The sequence below is a fragment of the Vigna umbellata genome, unplaced genomic scaffold (assembly GCF_029865625.1).
Source record: "Vigna umbellata cultivar VRB3 unplaced genomic scaffold, Vumbellata_1.0 scaffold_689, whole genome shotgun sequence".
Classification (NCBI taxonomy): Eukaryota; Viridiplantae; Streptophyta; class Magnoliopsida; order Fabales; family Fabaceae; genus Vigna; species Vigna umbellata.
Window position 1 is genome coordinate 1 of NW_028274456.1, and position 20,868 is coordinate 20,868.

The 20,868-nt window shown below is 36.9% G+C and overlaps 3 protein-coding genes across 3 annotated transcripts; 1 reads left to right on the plus strand and 2 right to left on the minus strand.

Moving 5' to 3' along the window:
• Nucleotides 1-9,447: 9,447 nt before the first annotated feature.
• LOC124834008 (uncharacterized) lies at nt 9,448-9,890 on the minus strand. The gene has a single exon (XM_047308586.2). It carries the CDS (start codon nt 9,780-9,782, stop codon nt 9,480-9,482), a length of 303 nt encoding a protein of 100 aa, XP_047164542.1. The 5' UTR covers nt 9,783-9,890; the 3' UTR covers nt 9,448-9,479.
• Nucleotides 9,891-13,435: 3,545 nt separating this feature from the next.
• On the minus strand, nt 13,436-15,057 carry LOC148190629 (small ribosomal subunit protein eS19z). The gene is made up of 4 exons (XM_088102725.1): nt 14,876-15,057; nt 14,203-14,293; nt 13,888-14,071; nt 13,436-13,686 (listed from the first exon to the last, which is right to left on the minus strand). The coding sequence occupies exons 1-4, from the start codon at nt 14,957-14,959 to the stop codon at nt 13,614-13,616; spliced, it is 432 nt and encodes a 143-aa protein (XP_087958851.1). The 5' UTR covers nt 14,960-15,057; the 3' UTR covers nt 13,436-13,613.
• Nucleotides 15,058-15,786: 729 nt separating this feature from the next.
• LOC148190630 (pentatricopeptide repeat-containing protein At1g80270, mitochondrial-like) lies at nt 15,787-19,883 on the plus strand. Its single transcript, XM_088102723.1, has 3 exons — nt 15,787-15,913; nt 16,210-16,783; nt 18,532-19,883. Exons 1-3 carry the CDS (start codon nt 15,879-15,881, stop codon nt 19,783-19,785), a joined length of 1,863 nt encoding a protein of 620 aa, XP_087958849.1. The 5' UTR covers nt 15,787-15,878; the 3' UTR covers nt 19,786-19,883.
• Nucleotides 19,884-20,868: the final 985 nt, after the last annotated feature.

Here is a 20,868-nt window from a genome sequence, read left to right on the forward strand (position 1 = left end):
AGCGGCTAACAACAACAATCCTGTAGGGACTTAACCACCTTACAGCGGTTGAAACAGCAACAAACCTGCAGGGTCTCCACTACCTTACAGCGGTTGAAACTTTTCTTTCCCTCACGATTGAACGCAGAATGTGAAGGTGGAAGAACGGGTGAGAATTGATCTGTACGAGGGACAAATTTGAATCCCATAACTTTGAAAGAGTCAATTCAGCGGGCGGTCTCAAAGAACAACTCTTAGTGAGCTGTTATAACAAAGCATTGGCAGAAACCAAAAACACCAAAGATTGAGATTTATGATGGCATCAAAAGGCCAAAGACAGGTTAGAGGTCCAAAGTTCTCTGCTGGACTACTCGTAAATGGTGATACTTAACACTGTATCACAAGAAGTACAGGGTAAACTCTAGCCCAAGAAGAAAGTTCTCTGCAGGGGCTGAAAAATATTTCCCCTCACGGCAAACAACGGAAACGACGGCTAGTGCACTTCATGAGACACTCTTAATCTTGACCAAAGAAAATGCGACAGCTTATTGAGGCAACAGTGACAAACTGCAGAGGTTACAACAACTAACTGCAGCGACAACGACATTAAAGCACCCGCCAACAAGGCTGATGAATTGTTGACTGACTTGAGATAAAAATATGTTCTCTTCAGGGCTTAAACACCTCTACACTTACATTTATAGAAAACAAAGTAACTAACCACACTCCTTTCCAACTCACTCTTAGTTGGAACACACTTGAACACAACTCATACACACATAACTCATACACAATAACCAATAATTCTAACACTCCCCCTCAAGCTGGAGCATACAGATTGTATGTACCAAGCTTGGAACAAATAAACTCGATCCGAGGTCCCCTTAATGACTTAGTCAACACAACTGCGAGTTGGTCATTTGATCCAACAAACTTGGTACATATTTCTTTTGACAATAACTTTTCCCGAACAAAATGACAATCAATTTTTATATGCTTAGTCCTCTCGTGAAACACTGGATTTGATGCAATGTGAAGAGTAGCTTGGTTATCACAATACATCTTTATACTCTGGATGTCACAGAAGTTAAGCTCTTGAAGGAACTGTTTCACCCATATAAGTTCACATGTTAGTGACGCCATTACCCTATATTCAGCTTCCGCTGTTAATCGAGCCACTACATTTTGTTTCTTACTTTTCCATGAGATAATGTTTCCTCCAAGGAAAACACAATATCCAGTAGTAGATCGTCTATCAATAGGAGAACCTGCCCAATCGGCATCACAATATCCTGATACCTGAAGGCTTCCTTTTTCTTCATATAACAACCCTTGCCCAAGAGCCTTTTTCAGATACCTTAGAATGCGAATGATAGCTTTCCAATGGCCAACACATGGAGCTTGCATGAACTGACTAACCACCCCAACAACAAAAGATAGATCTGGCCTTGTAATAGTGAGATAGATTAGTTTTCCAACTAGCCTCCTATATCTCTCCAAGTCGGAGAATAACTCACCTTCTGTTGTTAATTTTTGATTTGGGTCCATGAGACTCTAAACCGGTCTACAATCAATCATGCCTGTTTCTTGCAAAATATCCAGAGCATACTTCCTTTGGGAGATTACAACTCCATCTTTTGACTGAGCTACTTCAATGCCTAAGAAGTATTTAAGGCTTCCAAGATCCTTGGTTTGGAAATGTCTACAGAAGTACTCCTTCAATTGAGATATTCCAGCAGTATCATTCCCTGTAATAACGATATCATCAACATATACAATTGAGAATGGTGCAATTTGCAAACCAAGCACATGGTGCTGAATTTTCCAAACCAAGCACATGGTGCAATTTACAACATATACAAATTTAAGCCCAAATTTCTGAACAATGGAGCTGAATTTTCCAAACCAAGCACATGGTGATTGCTTGAGCCCATATAGAGATCGGTGCAATTTGCAAACCATACCAGACTCCCACTGAGCAACAAACCCAGGAGGTTGCTCCATATAAACTTCCTCCTCAAGATCACCATGGAGAAAGGCATTCTTGATATCTAATTGATGAAGTGGCCAATGACGAATTGCTGTCATTGCAAAGAACAGACGAATGGTAGTCATCTTGGCCATGGGAGAAAATGTGTCACAATAATCAAGGCCATACACCTGAGTGTACCCTTTTGCAACTAGTCGGTCTTTGAGCCGATCAATGTCACCATTAGGGCCAACTTTAATTGCAAAGACCCATTGACAACCAACAGCCTTTTTGCCCGGGGGAAGTGGCACAAGCTCCCAAGTATTACTGTGGTCAAGAGCCTGCATTTTAGCAATCATGGCTTATCGCCATCCAGGAAGATCAAGTGCTTCTTTCACATTTTTGGGTATAACCACAGAGAACACTGAGGATAAAAGGGAATAAAAGGAGGGCGACAATCTGTGATACCTAAGAAAATTATAAATGGGATGAGGGTTTCGAGTGGAACGAGTACCTTTTCTGAGAGCAATGGGCCAACCAAAATCATCTTCACCAGGAGGCGTGGCAGGAGGCGATGAGGGAGAAGAATCTGAAGGAGGAGATCCACCATTTTCTAGAAGAGGACTACCCATCGGGGTACTGTGTCGGAAGATATCAATATGTGGAGAGGAAGGTTCGGGAGGACCTTGAGCATGACTTGGATTGACAGTGACATTAGAGATATTGGACTCAACTACTGGAAGAGGAAGCACCTGTTGGAGGATATGGACATCTTGAACAGATGGAGAGAAGAAAAGTGTCTGTTCAAAGAATGTAACATTGCAGACATGTAGTACTTCTTGGTTTCAGGAGAGTAACACCGGTACCCTTTTTGAAGTCGAGAATAGCCCAAAAAGACACATTTGATTGCATGAGCGGAGAGCTTGTCTAGCCCTAGAGACATGTCGTGAACAAAACATACACAACCAAAAACCCGAGGAGGGGTGTGAAAGAAAGGATCATTGGGAGAGAGAATGGAGAAAGGGACTTTATTATTGAGAGAGGAGGAAGGCATCCTATTAATAAGAAAACAGGCGGTTAAGATGGCATCCCCCAGTGATGGACAGGTATATGGGCACCAAGCAAAAGGGTACGAGCAGTTTCAACTAAGTGTCTATTGTTTCTTTCGACTATACCATTTTGTTCGGGTGTATGAGGACAAGTGGACTGATGCAAAATACCATGGGAGCTAAGGATTGCAGAAAAATTGGATGAGAAATACTCTTTAGCATTATCACTTGTTAAGATTTTAATCACTTGACCAATTTGGTTCTTGATTTCATTCAAAAAGGATGTGAAGATGGGTAACAATTCAGAGCGATCTTTCATTAGATAAACCCAAGTACATCTAGAATACTCATCAATAAAGGTAACAAAGTACCTAAAACCAAAAGAAGAGACGCGACTAGTTCCCCAGACATCAGAATGAATAATAGAAAAACTAGAATTACATATTTATTGAAACTTTTTAGGAAAGACAGATCTAACATGTTTTACTAGTTGACAAGACTCACATTCTAAAGTCTCACTAAGTTCAGGACACATCTTTTTTAACTTTGACAAGTGAGGGTGGCCAAATCGGTCATGTAACACTTTAGGGGGAAGAGTTGCAACACAGGAGACCCGTGGACGAGTTCCAAAATGGTATAAACCTCCAGCTTCATATTCTTCTCCAATCTGTCTCCCTGAGCCACGCTCCTGTATAACAAAAGATTTTGAATTGAAAGTTATTGAACAATGTAACATTTTGGTTAACTGACTTAAGGAAATTAAATTGAATGGACAATTAGGGACAAAAAGAACAGATTTCAGAGTTAGAGAGGGAGACAGGGAGACTTGATCGACTCCCTTTGAACAAGTTTTAGAGCCATTTGCAAGAGTAATGAAATGGGGTTTTTCTTGGAGGGAAAGGGTTGAGAACAATGAGGTATTACCAGAGATGTGATCAGAAGCACCCAAGTCAATTACCCATGAATTTTGACCTTCCATGGATTGAGAAATGCAAGCTGTGGATGTACTTGGGGATTGAGATGATTGCGTCAAGCTGTTAGACTTTAATCGCAGATACTCTTCCTCAGTGAACTTGGAGTTGGAAGTGGGAGTTTCAGCCTTAGAGATATTGGCTGTTTTTGAAGGAAAACCATGCAAGGAGTAGTAGTTTTCTTGGGTGTGACCCATCCTCTTACAGTAAGTGCACTGTGAACGTCCCCTACCTCCACGTCCTCCTCCTCTAGTGCCCCGTCCTCCTCTTCCCCGCGTAGCAACCATGACAAATGGTTCCATTGTTTTAGGAGCTTCCTGAGATTGAGGCACTGGAACATGAAGAAGACGTGTGGTCAAGGCTTCCAAGGAAGGGACCTCATGACTTGTCAGAAGTTGATCTCTGATATGATTCAAATCAGGGTGTAAAGCACGGAGGATCATCACCATATAATACTTGTCAAGCTTCTTCTTGATGTCTTCCGAAGATTCCACTTCCAAGAACATTTTCAACTCTTCCACAGCTGCTTGGGCTTCAGTCATGAAGGAGACCATATCATGGTCTGTCATTTTGAGACATGCAAGCTTGTTTGCTGTATCATAGAGACGTTGAATATCATTAGCATAAATGCTTTGAGCTTTCTTCCAAAAAGAGTGACATGTTTTGAAGGCTCTAAGAGATATCAAAAGTCGGGGTTCCACAGACTGCCACAATAGGGCACACAATTGGAAATCTGCTTGTTTCCATTGTTCAGCTTTTTCAGAAGGTACTTGGCTTCCATCCTACTCAAGGTGGTCATAATGTCTTTGACCGAGAAACCATATTTCCACGGCAGCAGACCAAGAGAGATAATTCTTTCCGTTTAGCTTTTCAGAAGTAATTGAGGGACTTCCAGAGAAAGAAAGAACACTTCCAAACGCCATTGTTGATAAAAATAGGAGAGGAACCAAAAAGGAGCCAGAAAATCGAGAGGAACTAGAAAACCCTAGGGGTTTCTTTGGGTTTTCTTCAAGGGGAGCTTCTAGACCTCACTGACGCAGGGTTTTGAGGGGCAGAGCAGAGAGAGGAGGTCCAGGCGACGACTATGGAGGTGTCGCGGTGACTTTCAGGCGACCAGAGGGCGGCGCGTGAGCTGCACGCGCCTGTTCGCAGCGCACAAAGAAGCGGCGCGTGGCGGAGCGTGGGAAAGAATCAGACGCCGGCACTGGTGGGGTTGGTCGTCGCGTGAAGAGGCGAACCAGATCTAGTGGTCGCTGGACGGAACAGTGACGGCGGACAGCGGCGGATCGCAGAGGACAGATGCGAGATGGCAGAGAACCAAGTTGAAGAGCTTCAAACTGTAGTTGACAACTGCAGACAGTGGCAAGACAACCGCGGACGGCAGCAATGGGCACCAGACAGATGCAAACAACAATGACAATGCTGGTGGACCACTTTAGGACAGAAACCAGAGTAGGTACCAACTTGAGATAAAAATATGTTCTCTTCAGGGCTTAAACACCTCTACACTTACATTTATAGAAAACAAAGTAAGTAACCACACTCCTTTCCAACTCACTCTTAGTTGGAACACACTTGAACACAACTCGTACACACATAACTCATACACAATAACCAATAATTCTAATAGACTAGAACATCACAGCTACAAAAATAGACTCCCCTTCATGCCACAGGCCAACGGGAACATCACACTTGCAAGAGAGAATCACGAAACTGTAACCAGATGGTGGAGACAAGCTTGGCCACAGGTGCTGCACAAGAAAGGGAAGAAAAGGCAAGAACAACACAGCACGACGTGAGGCGAAACCCATTGATGGAGGCAGAGAGCCCTTCGCAATGGAGACGCAGTGGCATCGAATGCTAACTAGGCATCGAAAGAGCTCTCCCTGGTCATGAAACGTGAGGCGAACAGTAGCTCACAAAGCGGAACTCACGGAGAGAAGAAAAAGATGCTGTGAAGACAACGAAGATGGCAGCCATGGATGCTATGGAGGATCAGAACAGAGAGATGGAGGTCCGGCGACACGACTGGAAGTGGTGCAGTGTGATTCCGACACAGGGACGGTGGCGCGTGACGGCGCATGCGGACGAGACAGAGACGTCGACCACCATGGTTAGGTCGCGCTTGAAGAGAGGATCCAGATCCGTTGGTCACCGATCGAAACTGTGGCGGTGGCCGGGGATGATCGCACAGATTTGGTGCTTGTGACGGCGCGTGAATGAGAGGTAGCCCTCGGAACCGACGTGGTTGGTCGTCGCTTAAGGAGGTGGTCCAGATCCGCTGGTCACCCGGCGAAAGTGCAACGGTGGCCGGTGGCGGACGGTGGCCAGCGGCGTACGGAGGATGATGGTGGTCGATGGCGGAGAGCAGCGGTGCACATCGGAATAAATAGTGAAGGCAGTGGCCTTTCATGGGTTCTTCGAAGAAGAGACTTTCGGTCTCTTTGATTCAACTGGGAGTCAATAAGAATGCCAAAAGGAGCAAAGTTGATAGGGCATCAACAGATCTAAAGCACCAGTTTCAACTACTGGTTCGAAAGGGAATGGATTTGAATCCCATTCTAATCATACGCAAACAAACTCTATATTTGGTAAGATAGAACTTGACCAGGGCAATTGGAGCCCATTAAAAGCACATGTTAAAGAAGAGACTTTTAGGTGGCGGCGGCCATGGTGGCCGGCCGTCGGCAGACAGCAAGGACAGCGGAAGCGGATCAGACAAGCTCTGATACCAAGTTGAAAATAGGACTAATTTTATTATTCAGAATCATAAAAAATACATTCTAATACTCTCTATTTGTAATAATCTAATTCTCCTAAAAGGGAAACTAGGAAAGTAAAATAAAATAAAAGATTATATATCTATTTTCTCTAATTGGAAGATTCTAAAGATATTATCTCAAATTACAACAAATGTTATATAAGTTTTTGTTTTTAATATTTTTCATATCTATTTTCTCTAATTAGGGAGATTCTAAAGATATTATCTCAAATTACAACAAATGTTATATAAGCAATGTTTTTAATATTTTTCATATATTTTAGGCACTTGCTAAAGAAATTCGAGAATTCAGAAGCCCCACAGATGGTGAGACAAGGATGTTTTATGAAATAGTAGTTGCACCCAGCTACACAGAGAAGGGACTTGAGATTCTGCGTGGAAAGTCCAAAACTCTAAGGATTCTTGAAGCCAAAAAGAATGAAGCGGGAAAGCTTTCACTCAGACAGGTTGGTGGAGGTTGGTTGGCTCAGGATTCAGATGACTTAACCCCACAAGACATCAAGTTCAACGTGGTCTCTGGGAAAGCTCCACAAGATGATGAACTTCGTGATGCAGAGTTTGCATGGTTGTGTGTGAAGCATGTCAAAAGCAATGCCATCGTGATAGCTAAGGTTCTTATCTCTCATACCATGAAACTTTTCTCTGCCTTATGTAATAGGTTCAAGAAACTGATCCCTTTTGTTATATAATCTTCTGCAGAACAACTGTATGCTAGGTATGGGAAGTGGGCAACCAAACCGTGTGGAGAGTTTGAGAATAGCAATGAGGAAAGCCGGAGATGATGTTAAAGGAGCAACCTTGGCCAGTGATGCCTTCTTCCCATTTGGTAAGTCTTATTTTCATATAAATGCAATACCAACATTCTTACTTAGTATCTTTCTTTTCATGTTCATGCAACTGAATCTTGTGCTGGAGGATTTTCCTCTATTGTGAGAAGCTGAGCTACCTTTTTTGCTGGATAAACATAAACATCATTATGATGAGATTTTCAGTTAACATCAAACCATCACAAGACAATGGTAAATTGTTAAAGAATGAAAAAAACTCACCCCAGTGACAGAAGAGTCCTTGCTATGTGAAAGTAAATTAGTTTAGAGTATAAGTTTCTTTTTCTTTTTGATAATTCTGTTAACATGGATGCATCTTAATCTATGAACAGCTTGGAAAGATGCTGTGGAAGAAGCATGTGAAAGTGGAATTGGTGTTATAGCAGAACCAGGTGGGAGTATCAGGGACCAGGATGCCATAGACTGTTGTAACAAGTATGGTGTTTCACTACTCTTTACCAATGTCAGGCACTTTAGGCACTGACTGAATTTTGCCTTTCTACTTCAACTTTTTGTTTCTGTTATCCAACCGGTGTTGCTCAAACTTGTGCTTCCAGTAGGTAGCACTGAAACCTGTTTCTGAAATCAACTGAATGTATGAGTAAGGATTGTTCCATCCAATTTACATAGAAAAAATAAATTGATATTCTCCTACATTTCAATATCTTGTAGCTTATCCATAAAATAATTTAGCTTTCTCTTAAAGTGTTTATAGAGAAGTTTGTTGAAATAAACTCATTGTGTGGATAGGTTTGAATAACAAACCACTCAATTATACTAAGATTGAGAGGACTAACCAACAACAGTAAGGGAGACCAATTTTAAAATTTAAATTTTTAATAAAATATGTATAGTAGTGTTCTTTTAATATTTCAAAACATATTCCATATTTATATCTATATATAAGACAAGTGAACAGTAACCTCTTTTGTTTAATATTACAAATATTAATAATGAAATTTTCATGTCACCAGTAATATTATCCATACTATTGTTTTCTTATGTATTGATTTGGAAAGATTCGCAGTAGATAGATATTCGTCTCCATAACTACCATTACCAAATTCATCACCTTTAGCTCATGAGAAAGAGTTGCAATGAGAGAAAGAGTTGTTGGGAAGAGAGGAGATTCTAACCCATTATTTGATGTTTGTTCTGAAAGGTATTTTACATTTTTTTTAAAGGGGCGAAATTAATACATTTTCGGGTTAAATATGTTTATAGTCCCTAAATTATTGGCCGTTTCTGGTTTTCGTCCCTCTTTCAAAGTAAGGTACAATTTGGTCCTCGTTCTTTTCGAAACTTTGGTTTTAGTCCTCAAAAACTAACACCGTTAAAAATGTGTTGACGTGCTAACGGGAGACTGACACAATTTTTTTTTGTCAGAGTTTATCAGTTTTTCTCCAGTGTCACCTCTCTGTCTTCAACTTCTCTTTCTCTCTCATTCCTCCAAACCCATTCCAATTCTCACTCTCATGGGTTGTTACCTCTCCGTCATTCCTTGTGCCCTCTTCTACTTTCTTCAACTCTGAGGGGGCGCGGCCCCGGTTACCGATACTTCGGCGCGGCGAAGAAGCTTCCCGGCGTCAAGTACTTTTTCCAGTACGAAACCACTAATACTCTGCATCCCCTAAAATGAATTGTTCTATATGTATAATGCTGAATTAATACGCATGCAATTGAGCTGTGTGATCAACAAAACCAAACACACGAAATCAAATATAGATGATCAATTACGCGATCCTAATTTACAAATTGAAAACACCTAAGTGTAAAAAAACTAAAAAAGCATCCAATTCAATAGTAGCACTAGCAGCACGGAGTGGAAAACATCAAACAGTAACTGCTTAGGTCTCCGTTACATAGAACAGAGAGTGATCGATCAATCACTTATCATTTTCAATTTGAATTTGGAGTACCTGAAGAAGAGATGCGAGAAGTGGAAGAATCGATGGTGACGAACTTGTCCGAGCTGGATTTGGAGTCGTCGTCATCCGCGGCGGCGAACTCGGACGGTCGGGAGAAGGATCGGACTCTGACCGGCGGCGGCGGCGGGACCATGGGGAAGAAGAACTTCTCGTAGTCGAAGTTTCCGAGGTCGGTGTTCTCGATGATGTCTTCTCGGAGCGCGGACTCCGCCTCCGACAAGCCATTCTTCCGCAGAAACTCTAACACTGCTTCGACGCCGTTGGACACAGCCATGGACACGACACGACCAATTCAGAAACCTTATTATTATTGTTGTTGATGATGATAATGTCTGAGTAGGGCAGTGACATGTGAATTAAGAAAGACGGAAGGGACATAAGCGTAATAAAATGCATGGTTTATGATGTGAAAGATGAAGTTGGGTGGAAGATGGAAGGAAGAGAGAGAAGGGGAGAAAATGTGAGAAACACTCCAAAAAAAAATCGTGTGTCAGTCTACCGTTAGCCACGTCAGCTAATTTTTAACGGTGTTAGTTTTAGAGGACTAAAACCAAAGTTTCGAAAAGAATGAGGACCAAATTGTACCTTACTTTGAAAGAGGGACGAAAACCAGAAACGGCCAATAGTTTAGGGACTAAAAACATATTTAACCCTACATTTTCTGAAACACTGACAAATACCGTTTAAAAAGAAAAAAAAATATTTAACCTTTTTATTCTACAACATTTCATAATAAGATTTACTATTTAAGAATAATTCAGAATAGTTTAAAATCAATTCCACTTTTTTTTTTGGTAAGTGCATTTTTTTAGTCGCTTTAAAGGCTTTATCCATAATTTGTTTTTCTTTTGAATTACCCGTTTTGAAAATATTTATTATTATCTTAATAAAAGTATTAAAATAATAGTTATAAATTACAGAAATGATGCCCTTATAGCAACTATGACAAATATTTAAGAAGGGAAATGCACAAAAAGATTAGCATTCAAGAAAATTGTAATTGTAAACTGATAACCTGTGTTGTATAAACTATAATCAATTTGTTTGAATTTGATCTTGATTGTGAATTTTCTGTGCTTGTGAAATAAATGATGCTATTTGATTAAGGGGTGTTACTCCCTCCACCACCACAACTTGCTTCCTCCACCACCCCATTCCCCTTTTACCCTTTTCTTTATTTTTTAATTCCTATTTTACCCTTATTAAAATTTTAGGGTTAATATTATTTAAAATCTCACGTACATTCATTCTCTTTATCATTCTTCCCTCTTTCTCTTTATTATTTTTCCCAGGTTGTCTCTTACGTTCCACTATCTTTGGGTTGTCTTTCATGTTCCACTTCTTCTTCTCTTTTATAGAATTGTGACATGAGAGTGTGGTGGACTTTGTGTTTAGTAAGATTGAAAGTGGGGAAAGCAATTCATCTTCAGCCGTGACTATGGTGGTGCTTCAAGGTGATGGTTCAAAGGCGTGAGAGGGCGTGAATGTGCGTAATAAAACCCTAAAATATAAACCGTATAATCTTTAAACGAATGTGAGCATTCGTCAACGGATGTCAACATCCGTTTAAGGGAAAAAAGACATCCGTTTTCCCTTAAACGGATGTTGACATCCGTTTTCCCTTAAACGGATGTTGACATCCGTTTTCCCTTAAACGGATGTTGACATCCGTTTTCCCTTAAACGCATGTTGACATCCGTTTTCCTTAAACGGATGCTCACATCCGTTTAAAGATTACGGTTTATATTTTACAGTTTTTTATATTAATTTTGAAGATATTTAAATAATATAATTTATATTTTTTGATATATTATTTTTGAATATATTTTGATGTATTTTAATAATGTATTTTTGAGGATCTTTATTCTTATTAGTATATATTTAGATTTTTTTTTTATTTTGCACGTTATATATAGTTAGGGTTTTTGTATAATATATATTTTTATATATGACTTTTTGTATTCTTTAATAATTTTATAATTATATAAAAAGTTATTTATTAGTTTAATTATAAAAGTAAATAATTAGGATTAAAAAGGAAAAAAGTTATTTTTGTAATTATAAAAGGTTAGTTTGGTAATTCAAAAAATATGTAATAGAATTGGGGAGGTGGAGGGAGAAAATGTGGTGGTGGAGGGAATAACACCCTTGATTAAGATGTTGGGAAGAAAAGGTCAAACTTGGTTGTAAGTTAATTTTTAGTCTAAAACGGGGTCTCAGGTGAATTTCAAAAATAATGGTTTAAATGGAGATATGGTAATTTAGAACTATTATGTAGCTATTTGAAACTTGTTTGAGTGGTGAATTTGTAGAGAATTGGTTTAGGAGTGTATAGTAGAGAATATGTGGTGTCTTGAAATGAATTTTGGTGCATTTTAGGAGTTTTAAAGAGTGAGATTTTGATTTAGAAGGTTTCAGGTAGGTTTAAGTGTTTGAAGTCTATCTTTAAGTTATTTGTGACTTGTTCAAACCTCTAATTGACTTAGTTATAAGTTAAAACTTGTAGAATTAATTTATGATCAATAGAGTAGAGTTTTAGTTGTTTTTGAGTTGGAAATTCATGACATAATGAGTTTAAACTAAGTTTAGGTTGTATTACATACTCTTGGATAGGTCATTGGTGGTTTAGAACACAAAATGAAAGTAGTAGAGGTTAGTAAGAGCACCTAAGATAGGTCAAGTTAGCATGAAGGATGCAATTTTTGTAGAATTGGTGTTCAGCAGAATTATGCAGAGTGGTTGGTTGGGTGAGTTAATGGCTCGTTGGACGAGTAAGTGAATATTTTGACAATGGATTTCAATGGTTGGACGAGCCAGCTTGTTAGGTTGGTGGATCTCACAATCTCTACTTTCCTGAGTAACTGAAGGTAGCTCGTTGGACTAGTTTTGGAGGTTTTGGACAGTGAGTTTCAAGGGTTAGGCGAGTAGTTTGTGCTTGCTGGGTGTGCTTGTGTTTATTGGATGTCATATTTTTTTCCACCGGATGAGTAGGCTCGAGTTGCTTTGGTTATTTTATTTTCCCTTCTCTTTTATGCTTGGTTTTAGATGGTGAAATGCTATATTTAATATTCAATAATGTGATTTTGAATGAATTGATAATATAAAAATTATGATTCAACTCAGGAATAGTTTGGAAAGAATTTCTTGAATGAAATTCTTAATAGTAATTTCAAATAAGTGATGAATTAATATATTCTAACACTTCAATAATTGCATCATCTCATAGAGAAGATGATTATGTGATGAAGTTCTTTATTCATAGATATTAAATAACTTTCTGTGTAGCTTGAGGAGTAAATGTCTCACCTCTAAAGGCAAAACTTGTCAGATTCTGTAATAAAATCTTTACAATAATTTTTTTTTATTATTAACCTACTTTTTTTTTTGGTATTGAACTTGTGGTATTTCCTAATATATTAGACTATTTAATTGAATGTTACAAATCTCACATTCTAAAATATGATAACTAATCAAAATTTTTTGAAAAATACATCTACCTTTTAACTTAAAAATGATAAAAAAGTTATCCAAACAAAACTACGACTTTAAACTTTTTTTTTCGATTAACTTCACACCAACACCAATTTCATCAGACAATTCTTGCATTTTCATTTTTAATCATACTTATTAGAAAATAATATTTCCATGAATGATATACAATTAGATAATGGTTTCAAAAAACTTCTTCAAATTGATTTAATTTCTTTCCACAATATAAAATGAAAATGAGATCAGTGTCCGGTGCTACAAAATTAAAATAGACCGTATTGGCAAATGCATAGTTAGACGACATATGATGAACAATCAAGAATTATAGCCATGTAATCAGTTCAATCTACCATCTTCATTTCATGAGTAAAAAAACAAAAAAAAAAGGAAGAATATCCAAATGAAAAATCAAAAGAAAAAAAAGGTGACGATGTGATCTAATAAAAGACTGAAAGCAAGAACATCGTAAACATTAAGCACGTCCAATAAATAGAAAGACACTCAGTCTAAAATCAAAATTTGCGCATAATCTGTTATCATCACATCTCTCTAACAAAAACCCAAAATCTTAATAGTGCTTATGGAAGCAGACTAGCTCTCAATGGCAGTTTACAGATCAAGGTGCAACCACAATACGTCCAGCAACTTGATCAAGATCCCGCCTGCCACTGGAAGTGATTCTCCTGCCACTGAAACAAAAGGTGAACCAATGTTATCACATGAATAAAGATGCTCAGATTCTTATGCAGAAAGAATAAACAAGAATAGCACCAACAATTGCCAAAAACAAGCTATGCAACATAACTCATAAATTCCAAAGATAAGATCCTTAACATTGTAGTGTACCTAATTTAAAATATAGGAGGCTACCAAATTAGAGAAGAGCTTACCCCTTGGTGTCAAGTTCGATTATGTTCATGGTTTGCAACTGCTGAAGAATGTGACGGGCAATGGCACCACTGCTCTTGCAGAAATGAGGAGGACGGCTACCGTTCCTCTTGCTCCCGCCATAAATCCTCTGAAATGCACCAACACCAAGTCCTCCTCTCAAGTAGATCTTTCTTGCCATGGAAGCTGACATTGTTCAATATTTGAATTAAACACACAACACAACTCACTACCATCTCATTGAATTTTCACTAACAAAGTGCTATTGGCCAGAACATGCTTTAGGAAAACACAATCAACACAAAAAGGAAACTCACCAGCTCTAACATAGTACCAGTCAGGATCATAGGGAGCCAACTCCTTAAATCTTGCTGTTTTGACAATATCAGTCCACTCAGGCAGCTCCATCTGGTTAGAACAAAAAAAAAGAATTTAAATCAACGTATCAATAACAGGATATTTTAAATGACATTACGGACATAAGCCCCGCATTGTTCAGAGAACTAGTCACAATTAAACAAACCCAAAACACAAGGAGCATCATTACAACATATGAAAGACTTTTCTAGAACTAGGTCAATACAGTGCTAAAAGAAGGAGACCAAGCCCAAATGACAAACAAATGCTTCCTTCTGAATCACTTACACAATCCATCATCTATCTCCTATTCCACAACTAATACATTTGTTTAAATATTCAAACGCTCACTTATGATCAAACTCAACACTGAAAAACCCGATTCAAACACACGCAACCTTATACAGAAAACAATTAACACAAAAACATGGGCATGGCCACTTAAGAAAAACATCACAAAAAAATAGACAAAATCAACAATACTCCTATAATCCACTATAAAAGTAAAATCAAAATGAATCAGAAGCAGTTCACACAGCTTAAAACAATCAAAACTGAAAAATGGCTTTGCATTAAACTCATAATCTCAAATTTGAGACCCGTTTTTGATTGAAAAATGACAGAAAGAATGACCTTGCCAGATCGCTTAAGATGAGAAGAGTACGCCTTGACGAACTCGTGGGGAGAAACGTCCTTCACAGTCCTTGCAGTGGCCATGGCGGCTTCTGGTTGTGGTTGATGCACAGACACAGAGAACAAAGGTGGCCCTAGATTATGCCGCGCTCTCTATCTATCAGAATATCTCACAACACAAAAAAAATAGGGTTTGTGACTCAAATATTAGGGTTTTGGTTGAAACTTTTGATGCGGCCCAATGAATATTGGGCCCGGACTCTGCAAATAGGTTAAAGCCCATAGTGTATTACTTTATTTTCTGTTTAAGAAATTATTAAAAGTTTATGCATTGAATGTTTGTGATTTTTTTTTCGAATAAGATAATCTTATAAAGCTAAAAAAGGTTACAGAATTTTTTTACATATGTTTATGGCTTCCAATTTTAGATATAAAATTTAAATTTATATATCAAATTTTAATACATTTTTATTTTTAAATAAGTAAATATAATGTTTTATTAAAAATTTTACATATTAATAAATGTTTTATTAAAAATTTTACATATTAAATAATGTTTTATATTCACATTAAAAAATATTTTAAAGGTTAATCAAAATCAACTAAAAATATATTAATTGGAAACAAATAAAAATAAATTAACACAAAAGTTAAAAAGTTATATTTATTTAGTTTTAAAATTTTAAGATTAAATTGTATCAAATTTGAGATAATAACAAGTTTTCTCAAAATTTTGAATAAAAATGTTTAATTTTTTAAAAACAAAATAATACATAATCACACAAAAAAAAATTAAAAATTTGTAATTCTTTTAATATAAATTAATAGCATAGATTACAGAGATGGATTTTATAACTAAGTTTAAATTTCAAATTAAATAAACTACACAATTCTTCAAAAATCAGAAATTTAAACCTTCACCGAGTTGAACACTTAAACTTGAAAATGAGAAGAAGAACGTCCCACCAACTATCGTTAGGGTTCGGAAGCGTCTTCAATCTTCATGTCGATTTTGCGTCAATGCGTTTTCCCTATCAAGTATCTATCTTTTCTCTTTATGTAGAGTGGTTATTACCACCATTTGCATGCATTTGCATACATTGCTTCTGTTTCTTATTTCTTATAAAACTAAATTAATTATTATCGCTCCCCCCAATCGTTGCTATTTTCTGTTGTCGTTTTATGTACAGCGTAAACCCTCATTTTCTGTTTCTTCCACTTCTATGTTGTGTAACTGGAACAAAATGTAGCGTAGATTTTTGTTTTTACAAAAGGAAATCTTTTTTTTTTGGAGGGAACTTTATAGGGTTGATATTGTTTCTCTTATTTTATAGGAGACAGGGGCATTCTGTGGAGGTTTCAGGATTACTGTTATGTGGGATGAAACATGACACTGAGAGGTATCTCAGTCCTAACAATGTTTGTGGCTGTTATCCTGCATTGTCAGGTGCAAAAAATGTTTTTTTAAGAGAGAAAAGTTACCGTACTTCACCCGTTATTGGAAAGTTCTTTATGGGTAGTCGCCATTTGTCTTCTTTGGTCAATGAGAAAAGTTGGTATGAGAATATTTTGAAAGAAACAGTTTTGGAACTTGAGAAATCCCTTTCAGCTAAGGCCAGTGGGGAAATTAATTTGGAGGAAGAAGTTGATCAGGAATTTGAGCTAGAACCTAGACGTTTGGATGATCCTATGTCGGAATATGCAAATGATCTGTACCTTGGCTGTCGTGAGCCTTTGAAGAGGAAGACTTCTTTGGAGTTGTTAAGAACCGTTATGAACAGTCCAGCCCCCTACCTTCCTGGTATTCTGAAAAGATTTGCTAAAGCAGTGGAGGATTTGAGCCATTTAGAGGCTCCAAAGATTGTATTTATTCTCTGGAAGCATCATATGTATTACAAGGCTTTGAAGGTGCTTTCTGCAGTTTCTCTTAAATTGCTTAGCCAAGTTTTTTGCAAAATTTATGGGTTGTTTCATTTTGGTAATACTGATGCTAGTCTCTCAAGGGCATTGTTCTTCTACACTTCTTTTAATATGTTTTTTAAATCCAATGACGCATGTATTTGTATAATTTTAGTTATAAACTTTTTGAAATGCCAAGTATCCTCTTGGTGTTCAAATATGCTTAAATACCAGATTCTTTGCTTGTTTATCTCCATGTTGAGGTCCAAGAGACCAGCTGGTATTATGGCCAGTGAAGCTGCATTTTCTATTTTATACACTGTACTGGATTTAATTCCATACATGCCTTTGCCAAATAGCATGAGTTTTTGAAAGAATTGGTTCGTGACTTGATATTGGAGCCTCTATGAGTAGCTGTTCAGGAAATCCCTGTTGTCAACTATAGGTTGATTTTTAGCACAAGACAGGGTTTGTTGCATCAAGCCCAAATGCCTTTTCTTTTAAAGGGATGTGTTAAGTGCCATGGAACAGTTCATTTGCTTTCACCAACAACTCAAAGCTTTTCAGATAGTTGGTTTATAACATGTTATGCTCACATTTTTCATGTATTAAACTGATTTCATTTGTCACATCCATATAAATTGGTAGCTTTTAGGTTCTGTTTGGTGTAAAGAATTATGATAACTATAATCTGATATTTGTTGTGTCAACATGGTTTGATAATGTTATCTTGTCGTGTATCCTATCCTGTCACTGTAGTGTAGTTCTTGTCGCAAAGTGAACTGAGTTAGGTTTCTCTCCCTGCTGTAGTGTATCCTATCCTGTCACTGTAGTGAAGTAACAGCATATGCATATGATAAGTTTCTCTCCCTGCTGTTTTCTTTATATATATAATATTCACCCATGCATTTCGATTATAATAGTATTTAGAATATCTTTTTCCTAATTATTCAAATAATTTTTAAAGAAAAATATTTGTATCTTAACATTAATTTTACAAAACTTATATAATTTTTTTATAATTTTAAGAAAGTGTAAGTACATTTTGTTTTTGTTGATATTAATTTATATGATAATATAAATAATAGTTTTTCTATTTAACATATTATCTTATATGCATTTATATTTATAATTATTGTGTCACATAGATTTAATTTATATTATTTATTAGGATATGGAATTAAATACTAATTATTTAAATATTTTTTAATATATAACTTATAATTTAAAAAACTTATTGTTTTTTATAATATAAAAAATAGTTATATAAATAAAAATTGAAATTGTATAATTTAGTTAAATTCTTTTAATAGTTTTCATAATTTATAAAAAAACTCAAACTAAGTCAATTTTTATAACATTATGTATTCAATAATAAATTGAAATTTAAACATAATTAATGTTATATCCTAACATTATTTAGGTTGTTATACTATGCATCAAACACTTGATTTGATTATATATTATTCTATAATATTCTAATCTTAGCATATTATATTCTCTCATCCTTTCATATATGTCCACTAGGCGAGCCCTTAGTTATGAATAATTATTTGCGCAATAAAAGAAGAAATCAATTTACTTGTAAAAGGGATAAGAGTGAAATTTGTATGTATGATTCAATGCATTTAGAATGTTATTGTGATAAATAAAATCTGCAGGATTAGTATTGTCTCTTACGTTTTTAGCGTGCATTAAATTATTAAACACGTTAAGAGGCTGAAAATGTTTTCTTTCCGCTGTTATCTGTTTTGCAGATTTTGGAATGGTTGGAGACCACGAAACAATTTGAGCATAGTGAAAATGCCTATGCCTCTCATCTCGATTTAATAGCCAAGGTCCAGGGAGTTGATGTGGCAGAGAAGTACATGAAGAATGATGTGCCAGACTCTTTCAAAGGTGAATTACTGTACAGAACTCTTCTAGTAAACTGTGTCCGCTCTGGCAACATGGACAAATCAGTGACCGTTTTTGAAAAAATGAGAAGTTTAGGTTTGCCGATTACTATCTATACTTTGAATCAGATGATCATTTTGTACAAGAAGTACGACAGAAGAAAGATACTCGGCATATTATCATTTATGAAGAACGAAAATTTAACTCCATCTTATCTTACATACAGGATTCTGATAGCCACCAAGGGTGAAACTGGGGACATAATAGGGATGGAACAATTGGTTGACGATATGAAATCTCATGGTTTGCAACCTGATATTCATTTCCTGACAGACTTGGCCAGATTCTATATTTCTGAGGGATGTAAAGATAAAGCCATCTCTATACTGAAAGAAATAGAAAGAGGAAACTCACATGAATATATTAGAGCACACACTAAACTGTTCTCTCTCTACGCCTCTCTTGACATGACTAGTGATGTAAGCAGAATATGGAACCATTGCAAGTCAGACCCCACAATGATGGAGTGTGAAGCAGCAATAGGAGCATGGGGCAAACTGGGCAAAGTTGAGGAAGCAGAAGCAGTATTTGAAATGGCGATGCAAAAATTTAAGGGCCCCTCATCCAGGCACTGTTCTGAACTTGTAAGAGTTTATGCTCTGAATGACCAGATATCGAAAGGTAAGGACTTTATCGAGCGAATGAGGCATTCGAGATGTTGGTCTGGTCCACTGGTTTGGGATGGACTTGTGAGATTCTATGTTAAAGCTGGTGATGTGGATAAGGCAGCTTCGATTTTAAGTAAGGCTGCCGAAAGGCAATGTGGGGGTGCGGTGAAGCCATTATTCAGCTCTTACATGGTTGTGATGGAACAGTATGCAAATTGTGGAGATGTACATAATACTGAGAAATGGTTCCATAAAATGAGGCAGTGTGGATACACTGGTCGGCTTAGGCAATTTCAGATTCTGATTCAGGCTTATTTGAAGGCCAAAATCCCTGTTTATGGGATCAGAGAAAGAATGAAGGCTGAAAATGTTTTCCCAAATAAAGAATTTAGCATGCAGTTGACAGAAATTGATGCACTGAAGAGTGTTTACGTAATAGATCCCTAGTATGTTGAAGTTATGAGATAGGTGCTCCATTAATTGCATTTTAACAAGAAACCAATTATATATTCAACAAGGGAAATATTATATTATATTCTGGCTAAGATTGTCACATGCTGCTATTCTGCCACAACTCGCCGTTTAACAGAGTATTCCATTCTTGTGCAGTGTAACCAGTTAAAAATGGGCTTATTTCTAGTTACATTTTTTTGTTCTCAGAGGAGAGGGGGGGCACTTTATCTCTTATGTTTAAATAAACATAGTTAATGACGGTAACGTGCACACCATCTTGTGTTTAGAAAAAAACTTTTTTTCAACATTAACGTGTATTTCTTAGGGTCCTTGTATGCTGTTCGTTTTTCAAAATAATCTAGTAACATGAATCTTTTGACACAGTAACCAGAAGATTCAATAGACAGGGAGTTCTGATGTGCTACTGAACTTCCCTCTCACGTTAGATATTCGATTTTAATTTCAGTCCTGTTTTTATTTTTATCTAAGTTAAAATTGTTTGTTAATTTTTCATTTTAGAAGTTGTACTCATTTGTATACGTGTCAATTTAAAAACCGTGTTTGTTTTACATGTTTGTCAATGAAAACATGAAGTGGCTTCTGTTCAACCCAACTTGTTCAAGATGTTATTAGGCACAAGTTGCCAAAACTCAACGCACAAAGTTTTGAAATTTTCTTTTTCTCGGAATGTGTTTTTTCTTTGCTCTTCCAGGGTTTGGGTATAGCAATCTCGACTTAAACCCATCCATATTAGTTCAAATGGCCAAAGGATTAGCAAGAATCCAACCACTTATCTGTCAGTAGTAATATTTTCTGCGATATTCAGCAACCAGTATGTTTTTATCAGCAAAAGTGCTTTTTCTTTGAGGTTAACTGCCACAGTTCCAACCCACAGCGCAGGGAAAGATTTAGCATCTGATTGTTATTGTGAAAACACAGGTCTCACATCTCATAATGTTTCTAAAGGACATCTCGGCCTTTATTCCTTTACTTTTGCAGAAAAAATATGCCTTTACACCTCCTTGAAACATAGTAAAGTTAACAGGTTTGACTGCTTTTCTTTAGCATCCTAATCAA